General features: G+C 45.2%; 1 protein-coding gene across 5 annotated transcripts in view; it reads left to right on the top strand.

The window, feature by feature from the left end:
• The window catches only part of LOC115140266 (netrin receptor UNC5D-like), a 273,232-nt gene that overhangs the window by 197,007 nt on the left and 63,362 nt on the right, over positions 1 to 12,863 (top strand). For all 5 annotated transcript variants that reach the window (XM_029678536.2, XM_029678535.2, XM_029678532.2 and 2 more), the window contains exon 4: positions 602 to 705. In XM_029678536.2, coding sequence (XP_029534396.2) covers positions 602 to 705 — 104 coding nt within the window. The remainder of the gene's footprint in view (positions 1 to 601; positions 706 to 12,863) is intronic.

Genomic DNA, 12,863 nt, shown 5'->3' with positions numbered 1-12,863 from the left:
TTAGGAAACACTGACCTATAGAACTTACATGGTAAAATAAAGGTTAAATAAAATTAAAATAATGACCTGAAATGATATTCAGGTCAGTTATGCCATTGTGGGTGGACTGGTGTCATTTTGAGTGTCCCCGTGAGTTTACCAGTCAAATGTCCATGGTCAGAGACCGAGTTTCTATGTCCGCTCTACTCATTATATTTATAAAGCACCTCAGTCTCACATTATGGCTCGTGGCCAAAACTGCACTGCAGGACTAGATGGATAGAAAGCCGACGTGCAATTTAGCAAAAAAATTATCCCCATGACATATACTTTTAAGTTTAATGGGCATATATGTATGAATATGTACTCATCAGCCAGTGTAGTCTATCCTCCAAATAACCTTGGCAACCTGCAGACAGATGGAGCCGGGGAGGCAGGAAGGAAAGGAGACCACCTCCTGGTTCATTCAGACCCGTTCCTCACTCCCAAGGTTGATGTCTTGTCCAAACTAAGGACAGGGTAAGGCAGGGAGAGTCAGTGGCAAGTGGTGTTAGTGATGGGGAGATTGAGGGCAGGCTGAGGATGGGGTGGACTGACAGCAGGGTGTTATCTCCCCACACAGACCTGAGGAAGAACTTTGAGCAGGACCCCCAGGGGAAGGAAGTTCCAATCAAAGGGATGATCGTGCTGCACTGCCGCCCCCCAGAGGGAGTGCCAGCAGCAGAGGTAAGACCCCAGCTTCCCAGCCCTTAACAGTTATGACCCCTCCAACAGTGTAGGAGCCTCTCTGTGCAGGGAACAGCTTACTTTACACTCCAGGCTGTTGAGAGGCTCGAGAATAAAGCATTTCAACTCTTATGCAGCAAGGGGAAAACTGTCTGCTTTGAACACATATTTATTCCCGACTGTTTTGTGTCAGCGGTAGGCATACACTACACACTGTGCTTTTTTTTATGATGACAGTGTTATTGGATGCACTGTTCAAAATAAATGTGCATGCAGTATTATTGAAATGCAGTGTCAAGAGTTAATCAGTATGAACTATAGCTCTGTGGTGCATGTGTGGGTTTGAGTGGATTTTGGCTGTGGGTAACCTGTGAGTTATGAATGATTCAGCATGGAGAGGATGATGGGGGTGATGCCAGCCTGGTTTGTGTACCAAATGGCACCCTATTCCTCATGTAGTGCACTACTTTCAATCAGAGCCCTATGGGCCCTGGTCAAAGGTAGTGCACTATATAGAATAGGGTTCCATTTGGGATGCAGCCCAGGCTGAGAAGAGCCCAGAATCTCCTCTCCAGTCCTTTGTCAACATAAATGAGCTCAGCCAGAAGTGAATACTGTATAACACAGAGCAGGCGTTCACAGCCCAGACCATTCCATTGTACAGTACCCACCTCTTCATGAAATATTGAGATTGCAAGTGTAGTGTGAGGTTTTTGGGAGCCTTTTTTCGGCAGGCTGGCTGACTGTGGGAAGGATGCTGCTCCCGCTCCTGCTCGCTCCCCTCTCAGCTGTAATAGAATGTGAGTTGGTGTCTTTGATGCGCTGTAACCATCCCTCTGGAGGAACGTGTTCAGAAAGTCCTTCGGTCAGCAATGATGTCGAGGCAAGCTAATAAGTCGCTCGGAATTTGATACATTTTGCATCATTGTGGCTGAGACCACTTATATTAGCCTGTGCCTGGCACTTTGGGAGAGGCTGAGATTGTCTCCTAGCTCGGCTCTCTGGAACATTACTTGCATAAGGGAAACGTGACACTGAATTTACTGCTCTGCTCTCAACTTGGCTCTCCATCTCACTTCTCTCTTCAAATTTTTTCAGGCACACAATTTCTATTTTATTCATTTTTTTTACCCCCTTTTTCTCCCCAATTTCATAGTATCCAATTGTTAGTAGCTACTGTCTTGTCTCATCGCTACAACTCTCGTACGGGCTCGCGAGAGTCGATTGTCGAGAGTCATGCATCCTCCGAAACACAACCCAACCAAGCTGCACTGCTTTTTAACACAGCGCGCATCCAACCAGGAAGCCAGCCGCACCAATTTGACGGAGGAAACACCGTACACCTAGAGACCTGGTCAGCGTGCACTGCGCCCGGCCCACCACAGGAGTCGCTAGTGCGCGATGAGACAAGGATATCCCTACCGGCCAAACCCTCCCTAACCCGGACGACGCTCGGCCAATTGTGTGTCGCCCCATGGACCTCCCGGTCGCGGCCGGCTGCGAAAGAGCCTGGGCTCGAACTCAGAGTCTCTGGTGGCACAGCTAGCACTGCGATGCAGTGCCTTTGACCACTGCGCCACCCGGGAGCAGGCACACATTTTCAAGTGAGGCTGTTAAGTGAGTTGCTTTGAAAACGCATTTTGGCATTTTATTCTTATTCAAATCAGATATCTATGGACATTGCAAATGTGCTGAAGCAAAGAGCAAGTCAATACTCTTCATTTTACGTTTAAGATTAAGTTAATTTTCACTTCATAAGGGGTTTCATTAAAATATATATCCAACTTCAGTCATTGAGGTAACCACGCACATTAGGAATAGAAGCAGAAGTATAAAATGCTATATTCCTATACACCACAAGAATAATAATACAGCCTACTCATACCAATTTATTTTGTTTGATCTGCCATCTGTTGGAATTATTTTTAGCATTTTAGCACCGCAGCTTAGCGAAGTTAACAAAGTCAAAAATGTGTGAGAGAATAATTGACTGTGGTTTCCTATTTTTTCATCATAACACATTTACTCTTGTATTAAAGAAGTAATGAATATTTGAATGAGTAGTGTGAATATGGGTTAGATGTATAACGTTTCAAATAATTTGGACTGGAGCCAACATCAGATAATCTTGAATAATGAACCCATTCTAGGATCATCTGAAAGGAAAGTGAAGTGAACAGCCAATGTTACAACTTCTAACAATGGTGAGTGTAGGAGTCAAGCGCAGAGAGCAGGTAATTCTGTACGTGGATATTTTATTCCAAAGACTGTGGAGCCACGGACATGCAAAACACCAGGGCGCCTGAAACAACCCGTCCCAAAATACAATGGACTAAAACTGTCCGGAAAAATATGGATAACACTCATACACCAGATAACAGAGAACAAGCCCGCACAAATACCCAGCGGGCCTAGTGCCCTTAAATAGCATACAAACAAACACTAACTTAAAACAGGTGTACCAAATTAAACCCAATAAACAGAAACAAACGGAAAGGGAATCGATGGCAGCTAATAGGCCGGAGACGACGACCGCCGAGCGCCGACCAAACAGGAAGAGGCACCATCTTCGGCGAGATTCGTGACAGCCAAACTATAAACCACCACACTTAATTTATGGAAAGAAAATATCTTAATGTGAAATTAAACACATTGAACAATCTCAGAAATGGGAACCCAGACCATGACACAAAATACTGAACAATTTCAGGGTTGCATCCCAAATGGCACCCCATTCCCTAGTAGTACTACTTTTGACCAGGGCCCATGGTGCACTACATAGGGTATCATCTGGGATGCACAAGATGATAATTCCAAGTGTTTCAAATGTAATTATTCATAAATGGAAGGGGAAAAAAGACATTTAAATCACAGAGAAAAGAACACTGGCGTGCTGCTGTGATTATTTGTACTACATTCTACCTCCAATACTGCTTTTGACTAATTTAGCCAATTGAAGTGAAAAGGAACAAAAGGCACTAAAACAGCTTGTTAAACTCTTAGTGCATTTCCATTGTGGCAAACAATAAATATATTACATTCCACATGTAGTTGCCTTCCTTTCCTGTTAGTTTCTTCCAAAATACACAGACTTTACTATTGCCATCAAAGTAATTGTAAATGGGTGATACTATTGATTCACTGTAACTAATTTCAGTGAATGAGCTACTTTTTGCTACAAAACCATTCCACATTCAGCCTTATGTGCTCGCTTCGAGGCAAGCAACACTGAACCATGCATGAGAGCACCAGCTGTTCCCTCCCACTTTGATCTTGCTCACCAATGTCTAAATGACTATCGTCCCCCGTAGCACTCGCATCTATAGTCATGAAATGCTTTGAAATGCTGGCCATGGCACACATCAACATCATCCCAGACACCATGGACCCACTACAATTCACATACCGCCCTAACAGATCCACAGATCATGCAAACTCTATTGCATTCCACACAGCCTTCTCCCACCTGAACAAGAGGAACACCTATGTGAGAATGCTGTTAATTGATTACAGCTGTATTCAACAACATAGCGCCCTCCAATCACTAAACTCAGGACCCTGGAAATAAACACCTCCCTCTGCAGCTGGATCTTGGACTACCAAAAGATTTCTGCAGTATTGAAGGTCCCCAAAAACACAGTGGCCTCCATCATTCTTAAATGAAAGAAGTTTGCAACCACAAAGACTCTTCCTAGAGCTTGCCGCCTGGCTAAACTGAACAATCGGGGTTGAAGGGCTTTGGTCAGGGAGGTGAGTTCCTCTGTGGCGATGGGTGAACCTTACAGAAGAACAACCATTTTTGCAGCACTCCACCAATCAGTCATTTATGGTGGAGTAGCCAGACGGAAGCCACTCTTCAATAAAAGGCACATGACAACCCACTTGGAGTTTGCCAAAAGGCACCGAATGACTCTCTGACCATGAGAAACAAGATTCTCTGATCTGATGAAATTAAGATTGAACTCTTTTGGCTTGAATGTAAAGTGTCATGTCTGGAGGAAACCAAGCACCATCCCTCCAGGGAAGCATGGTGCTGGTAGCCTCATGCTGTGGGGATGTTTTTCAGTGGCAAGGACTGGGAGACTTACTTATTTGAATAAGGCTGTATCGTAACAAAATGTGGAAAAGGTCAAGAGATCTGAATACTTTCCGAATGCACTGTATATACACTACATTACTAACAGTATGTGGACACCTGCTCGTCGAACATCTAATTCCAAAATCATTGGCATTAATCTGGAGTTGGTCTCTCTTTGCTGCTATAACAGCCTCCACTGTTCTGGGAAGGCTTTCCACTAGATGTTGGAACATTGCTGCGGGGACTTGCTGCCATTCAGCCACGAGCATTAGTGAAGTCGGCACTGATGTTGGTGATTAGGCCTGGCTCACAGTCGCGGTTTCAATTCATCCCAAAGGAGTTCGATAGGGTCGAGGTCCTGGCTCTGTGCAGGCCAGTCAAGTTCTTCCACACCAATCTGAACAAACCATTTCTGTATGGACCTCGCTTTGTGCATGGAGGCATTGTCATGCTGAAACAGGAAAGGGCCTTTGACGAACTGACTTCTTGATAAGGTGGCATTCTATGACGGTGCCACGTTGAAAGTCACTGAGCTTTTCAGTAAAGCCATTCTACTGCCAATTGTCTATGGAGGGCCTCCCGGGTGGCGCGGTGGTCTAAGGCACTACTACCAATTGGTTACCACGAAATTGGGTAGAAAAAAGGGGCAATTATTTTTTATATATATTTTTAAATTGCCTATGGAGCAATGTTCCAACAAGTAAGCATGCCTGTGTGCTCGATTTTTATACACCTGTCAGCAACGGGTGTGGCTGAAATAGCCGAATTCATTAACTTGAAAGGGTGTCCACATACTTATGTATGTGTGTGTGTGTGTGTGTTATACAGTGGCCATATCTACCTCAATTACCAAGTTATTGTTACTCATTGTGTATTTATTCCTTGTGTTAATATTTTTCTATTCTGTCAACAACAACAAAAATCTCTCTGCATTTTTGGGAAGGGCCCGTAAGTAAGCATCTCACTGTTATTCTACACCTGTTGTTTATGAAGCATGTGACAAATACAATTTTATTTTATTTTATTATGTGCCATCATGCTTCTTTCCAATTCCCTAGCTCTGCCCCCTCTGTTAATTCCGCACAGGTCAGAGCAAACTCTCCAAGAGAAAATGATGAGTTTCATTATTAAGCCAAGCAATTACATTCCCCAGTGTGGTCGGGCAGTGCAGTAAAGAGCTCAATTTTCTTTCCTAAGATAAACAGATCTGGGTGGAATAGTATTGTGGTGCTGCCACGTTGCTCAGGGGAGGAGAGGCGGCATTTGGGAAGCAACAGGAAGGAGGGCTGGCTACACAACTGTGCTTTGTCTTCCCTATCTTTTTTTGATTAACCCTCCTGAGTGGCAAACACATTAGCGGTGGAGATAGCTCCTACACAGCCCTCCCCTCCCCTGTCTGCATGTATGTCTGGTTCACACAGATATGAACACATAGAGGCATGCAAAGTTCAAAGACTTTGATTCGGCTCAATCTGTGTGTGCGTGTGTGCGTTTTCGTGCATGTGTGGGTGCGTGTGTGTGTGTGTGTGTGGGTGCGTGTGTGTGTGGGTGCGTGTGTGTGTGTGTGTGTGTGGGTGCGTGTGTGTGTGTGGGTGCGTGTGTGTGTGTGGGTGCGTGTGTGTGTGTGGGTGCGTGTGTGTGTGGGTGCGTGTATGTGTGGGTGCGTGTGTGTGTGGGTGTGTGTGTGTGTGCGGGTGCATCTTTGTGCGTGTGTGTGTACATCTCTGTTTGTAAACCTCGGGGTGGATTACGAACACACTTGGCGTTCGCTACTGACTCGGTGTTCAGTGGGGCTACATGGCATCTCCCAGTCCCTGGGGCTCGTCTGTCATAGTTATTTAATTATTGTAATTGTCTTGATGAGATACACAGGAATGAAAAAAGTTACCCCACCCACACTGTCACAAGCTCCACCACGTGTATCTATAGACCTTCCATGGCTCCTCAGCACAGTTGGCTGAAGGGGAGCACTACTAACTCTGTGTCTCAGATGGCACCCTATTGCCTATGTAGTGCACTACTTTTGACCAGGGCCCATAAGGGTCTAGTCAAAAGCAGTGAGCTATATAGGCAAAAGGGTGCAGTTTGGACACAGCCTGTGATTCCCTCAGAGAATCAGCCATGACATGATGCATCAGCATTTCTATGCTTTTACCTGTTGAGCTATAGTAGGTTCCCAGGATAGTAGGGAAGGGACAAAGACACAGCCATACACTAGAGCCTCACCTAGAATGTGAGTGTCACCTAGAAAAGAAAAGCTGCACACTCTCATGGCTCCAATGCAATACATTTAAATAACAACATTTTCACAGCTATGCTGCTGATTGTCACCCACCTACTGTATAGGTCTCAGATTTGTATCTTTATTCGGCATGATGACAGCTGATCTTCCTGGGGTCCAAAGACATTACAAAGACTTTACAGACATAAGACTTTACAAGATGTTACTGTCACCGAGGTTTCAGTGTCCTCTCCGCTCCGCTCCAGGAGATCAGAGGTCCTCCCACGTCCCCACAGATACACATGGCCTCGGCCTGGAACCCGGTTCTCCATCAAGCCTGTGACACTGATGGCCACCTCCTAATTGAAACAAATGTGCCAATTAGGCAATTCATCTCTCACATTCTCCGCCACACACTTACAGGGCTAATTTGTATTTGTCCCCGCCACTCTTTCTTTTTTCTTCTCCTTCCGTTTCTGCCGGGTGGATCTTTTCATCATTACCCTAAGGATGTTAGCAGTGGCAGGCGACAGCCCGGTAATGTAGAGCAGGTCCTACAGCTCAGTGAGGGCCGGGCGGATTGTGCCACGCATTAATTGCCTCTTTCAACTCGCAAATTTCCCCTGATGAAATTGAAATAAATACATAAAGAGGGAAACACTCCTCTGCCACCGCTACCGCCGGCTGTCTTCCAGTGACAGATTGTTTTAATCATGAAACATTAGAGTCAATCCCCAGTCTTTTCCTCCCCTTATCTTCCTACTTTAGTACATTAACTGCTTGCCTCTGATGCCATCGTGCTAAAGGGTATCTTTTAATTGCGCCTTGGAATCTGGAATCCATTGAAGGGGATTTCCAAGTCTTGTTTAAAGTGAAGGGAAACAAGGCTTCAACTATTCCTAGTTCTCCTGTTTCTAGGTCATAAAGTATGGTACTCATTGACATCAGATAGGTTGTACATCAGAGTAGATCTGCGGAGGAGAGTACAATAGGCCTATCTATGAAATATGATTGTGTGTGTATAAATATGTGCGTGCAGTGCAATACACTGTGTGCTAGATATTTGGGACACCAGCTCTTTCCATGATATAGACTGACCATGTGAATCCAGGTGAAGCTATGATCCCTTGTTGATATCACTTGTTAAATCCACTTCAATAAGCGTAGATTTGTATTTGTATTTATTATGGATCCCTATTAGCCAAGGCAGCAGCTACTCTTCCTGGGGCAAAAAAATTAAGGCAGTTATACATTTTAAAAACATTGCAATACAATACATTCATAACAGATTTCACAACATATTAAGTGTGTGCCCTCAGGCCTCTACTATACTACCACATATCTATAACACAAAATCCATGTGTACATGTATGTATAGTGCGTATGTTATTGTGTGTTTGTATGCATGTGTCTATTGGCATGTCTTTGGCATCATTAAACTGAAGACTGTTAGTTTATCAAATCAATTCTCTGTAATTATTATTACGTGATTAACTAATCAGGTAAATGTAATTAACTAGGAAGTCGGGGCATCAAGGAAAATATTCAGATTACAAAGTTACAATTTTCCTAATATAACTTTCAGATATTTTATTATCTGATCAATTAGTCTTCTAATTAATGAGTTATTCTTTACCTCACGTTAGTCTCATTCCAAACATTGAAAATAGTTGGTTATCTGCATGAACCCAGTCTTCACTATGAGTCATCCATACATCAATTGTCTCAATCATTTATTTATTAACTAACTAAATAGTCACAGAAATGCACACGCAAACAAAGTAGATTTGCTTAAGGAAATGATAGGGGATGTGCCCTGGTGGGCTAAACCGGCATCGGGGCTTGGTAGACAAAGAGACTGAGAAGGGCGCGAAAGATGCTACAAAGTTGACAATTATAACCATTGAAATGCTAATCCTTTGCACATGAACGCTCACTCATTCGGGAATAATTGCAATCAATATATATATTTACACTCAGTGTGTCGTGATCTCTGTTGGAAGTTCATCTGCCCCTCTCTCTGCATCTCTGGAGTCTTTGGTTAGAATGGCTACTTCAGAGTAACATTCAGAAATGTTGTTATAGAATAGATGTTTTTGAGGTTGTCGGCCTTCGCATTCAATGGTATAAAATTCCTTGCTGCAGACTAGTAATTAGTATCAAAGATTTGCTCTTATTCTGGCGGATCGATAGTCTCAGAGTTTAACCTTTCTAGGGTAGGCATTCCGCTAGCGGAACCCCTCGACAACATTCCGCTGAAAAGGAAGCGTGTGAAATTCGAATAATTTTTTTGAAATATGTAACATTCACACATTAACAAGTCCAATACAGCAAATGAAAGATAAACATCTTGGCAAAGGTTGTTTAGAATCAATCCTCAAGGTGTTTTTCACAATTCTATTCGATGAAAAATCATTCCTGGCAATCGGTTTCTCATCAGAGGCAAACGGAATAATACTGCAGCTGGAGATTACGCAATAATTGCGACGGAGGACACCAAGCGACCACCTGGCAGATAGTCAATCTTCCAATGATATGCCTACAAATACGTCACAATGCTATAGACACCTTGGGGAAAACGTGGAAAAGGTAAGCTGACTCCTAGCTCCTCCACAGCCATATAAGGAGTCATTGCCATGAGGCGGTTTCAAAAAATGCGGCACTTCCTGATTGTATTTTTATCTGGGTTTTTTCTGTAACATCAGTTCTGTGGCACTCACAGACAATATCTTTGCAGTTTTGGAAACGTCAGAGTGTTTTCTTTCCAAAGATGTCAATTATATGCATAGTCGAGCATCTCTGTTTGTCTGTTGCCAGTTCATCCTGTTTGTCAATTCAACCAATGTTTTGTCTCAGCTTCTGCTTTTCCCCAGTCTCTATTTTTCTCGCCCTCCTGGTTTTGACCCTTGCCTGTCCCAACTCTGAGCTGGAGCCTACGAACGGGCCACGGCTGACCCAGCAGACTTGCACCAGCTCCGCAACGCCATCTCCTCCCAAGGAGCCACCATTGGTTAGGCACGAGGAGTTGCTTCGCGGTCGGATGGAAGGGTTCCAGGCCGTGACCTAACGTCACAACCTAGCTTTGGACACATTGCGGGAGCAATTCCGTAGGTTGCCTACTATGCAACCTACCACGACGGTATCCTCCCAGCCCCTCCGTAACCCGGCTGGTAGCAGCGCCGTCACCCCGGTTTTCCGGGAATCCCGCTTACCTCCCCCAGAGTGCCACAATGGAAATGCTACAAGATGCTACAATGCAGGTGCTTCTACACCTGCATTGCTTGCTGTTTGGGGTTTTAGGGAGGGTTTCTGTACAGCACTTTGAGATATCAGCTGATGTAATATCAGCTGGCTATATAAATCAATTTGATTTGATTTGAGATTCCAAAACCTGCCGGGCCTTTCTCTCCCAGTGCTCCCTCGTTTTTGAGCTGCAGCCTTCGTCGTTCCCATCAGACTGCTCGAGGATAGTGTACATCATTACGCTGATGTCTGGGAGGGACCTCGCCTGTGCGGCCACAGCGGTGTGGGAGCAACAATCCGCCGTCTGCCTCAGTCTGGAGGTATTTGTGCTGGTGGAGAGAAGTTTTCAAAGCTCCGGTGTCTGGGAGAGAGGCTGGCCAGAGGTTATTCCAGCTTTGGCAGGACTCCTTAAGTGTGGCAGACTATGCAGTGGATTTCCGCACGCTAGCAGCGGAGGGTGCCTGGAGCCCGGAAGAGCTGTTTGACACATTCCTGCATGAAGTATCGGAGGAAGTAAAGGATGAGCTTGCAGCCCGGGAACTATCGGTGGAGCTCACTCATTTGGTTTGACCATCCGGATCGATGGATGGCTACGGGAACGTAGGAGGGAGAAGAGGTCTGATAGCAGTCCCAATCGCTCACTCAAGGATCCCACCTTGTATCTGATGGACTCTGGAAGTCCCCGGCGTCTACGTCCCCGAGACGATCTGAGCTTACCCGAGTTCCTCCAAGAGCCTCTAAAGAATGCAGATGTACCTCTTCCCGAGCCGATGCAGATCGGCAGGGCTAAGCTGTCTCCAGCCGAACACGTACGCAGACTTAACACCCAGCGTTGTCTGTATGCGGTACTGCCGGTCATTATGTGTCAACCTGTCCCTTAAAGAGACCTAGCTCATTGGTAGGAATGAGTACCCAGGTGGGTCTTAAGGACAATTTAGCTTCTCCCCCTACTCGCCCCCCTCTCCATGCCACCCTGCTGTGGGGCAACCAGTCCAAGTCTCTCCAGATACTCATCGACTCGGGAGCCAATATGAGTCTGATGGATGTTACCCTGGTGTCCGAGCTGGGCTTCCCAAATCAACCCCTCTCCATTCCCATGAATGCGCTGGACGGGCGTTCTATAGAATGGGTCACCCACCATACCACCCCCATCAACCTACGAGTGTCGGGGAACCACAGCCAGGACCTCTGGGAGGGGTTCAGTATGTAAGTAAGGCCCGGGCCACTTCGCTTCCGCAACCCCGACCGGTACCCAAGGATGTTAAGCCGGATGCGCTGGCACGCCGCTATAGCCTCACGGACACACTCCCGGAAGCCGAGACCTTTCTCCCCTGCTCCAAGATCATTAACCCCTCTGTTGTTCGCCCTCTGTTGCCCCGTACCCTCTGTATACTTCCTACTTGAAATCAAATCAAACTTCATTTGTCACATGCGTCGAATACAACAAGTGTAGACCATTCTGTGAAATGCTTACTTACAAGCCCTTAACCGACAGTGCAGTTCAAGAAGAGTTAAGAAAATATTTACCAAATAGACTTAAGTAAAAAATAATAATAAAAAGTAACACGGAGGGCATAGCGGGATTTCTTATAAGCGTCCGGATTAGTCTCCTGCTCCTTGAAAGCTGCAGCTCTAGCCTTTAGCTCGATGCGGATGTTGTCTGTGATCCATGGCTTCAGTCCTGTAGTGTAGCATCCGTGTCATCTGACCACTTCCGTATTGAGCGAGCCACTGGTACTTCCCGCTTTAGTTTTTTCCTGTAAGCAGGAATCATGAGGATATAATTATGGTCAAATTTGCCAAATGGAGGATGGGGGAGAGCTTTGTATGCAGCTCTGTGTGTGGAGTAAAGGTGGTCAATGATTTTTTTCCTCTGGTTGCACATGTGACATGCTGGTAAAAATCTGGTAAAACTGATTTAAGTTTGCCTGCATTAAAGTCCCCGGCCACTAGGAGTGCCGCTTCTGGGTGAGCATTTTCTTGTTTGCTTATGGCCTTATCGCGTTGGTTGAGAGCGGTCTTAGTGCCAGCTTCGTTCTGTGGTGGTAAATAGACGGCTACGAATAATATAGATGAGAACACTCTACCTCAGGCGAGCAATACCTCGAGACTTCTTTAATATTAGACGTCGCGCACCAGCTATTATTGACAAATTGACACACACCCCCACACCTCGTCCTACCAGACGTAGCTTCTCTGTTCTGCCGGTGCATGGAAACTCCCGCCAGGTCTATATTATACGTATCATCTCAGTGAAACATAAGATATTACAGTTTTTAATGTCCCGTTGGTAGGATAATCTTAATTGTAGGTCATCAATTTTATTTTCCAATGATTGTACATTAGCAAGAAGAACAGATGGCAGGGGGAGTTTACTTGCTCGCCTACAGATGCTCAGAAGGCAGCCCAATCTACGGCCCCTTTTCCTGTGTCTTTTCTTCAAGAAAATGATGGGGATCTGGGCCTGTTCCAGTGAAAGCAGTAAATCGTTCTCGTCGGACTCGTTAATAAAGGAACAAGTTTCTTCCAGTCCGCGGTGAGGAATTGCTGTTCTAATGTCCAGAAGTTATTTTCGGTCATAAGAGACAGTAGCAGCAAAATGATGTACCAAATAAG

The sequence above is a fragment of the Oncorhynchus nerka genome, linkage group LG13 (genome assembly GCF_034236695.1).
Source record: "Oncorhynchus nerka isolate Pitt River linkage group LG13, Oner_Uvic_2.0, whole genome shotgun sequence".
Taxonomy (NCBI): Eukaryota; Metazoa; Chordata; class Actinopteri; order Salmoniformes; family Salmonidae; genus Oncorhynchus; species Oncorhynchus nerka.
Note: the sequence above shows the minus strand (reverse complement) of the source record. Positions and strands in the feature narration are given on the sequence as shown.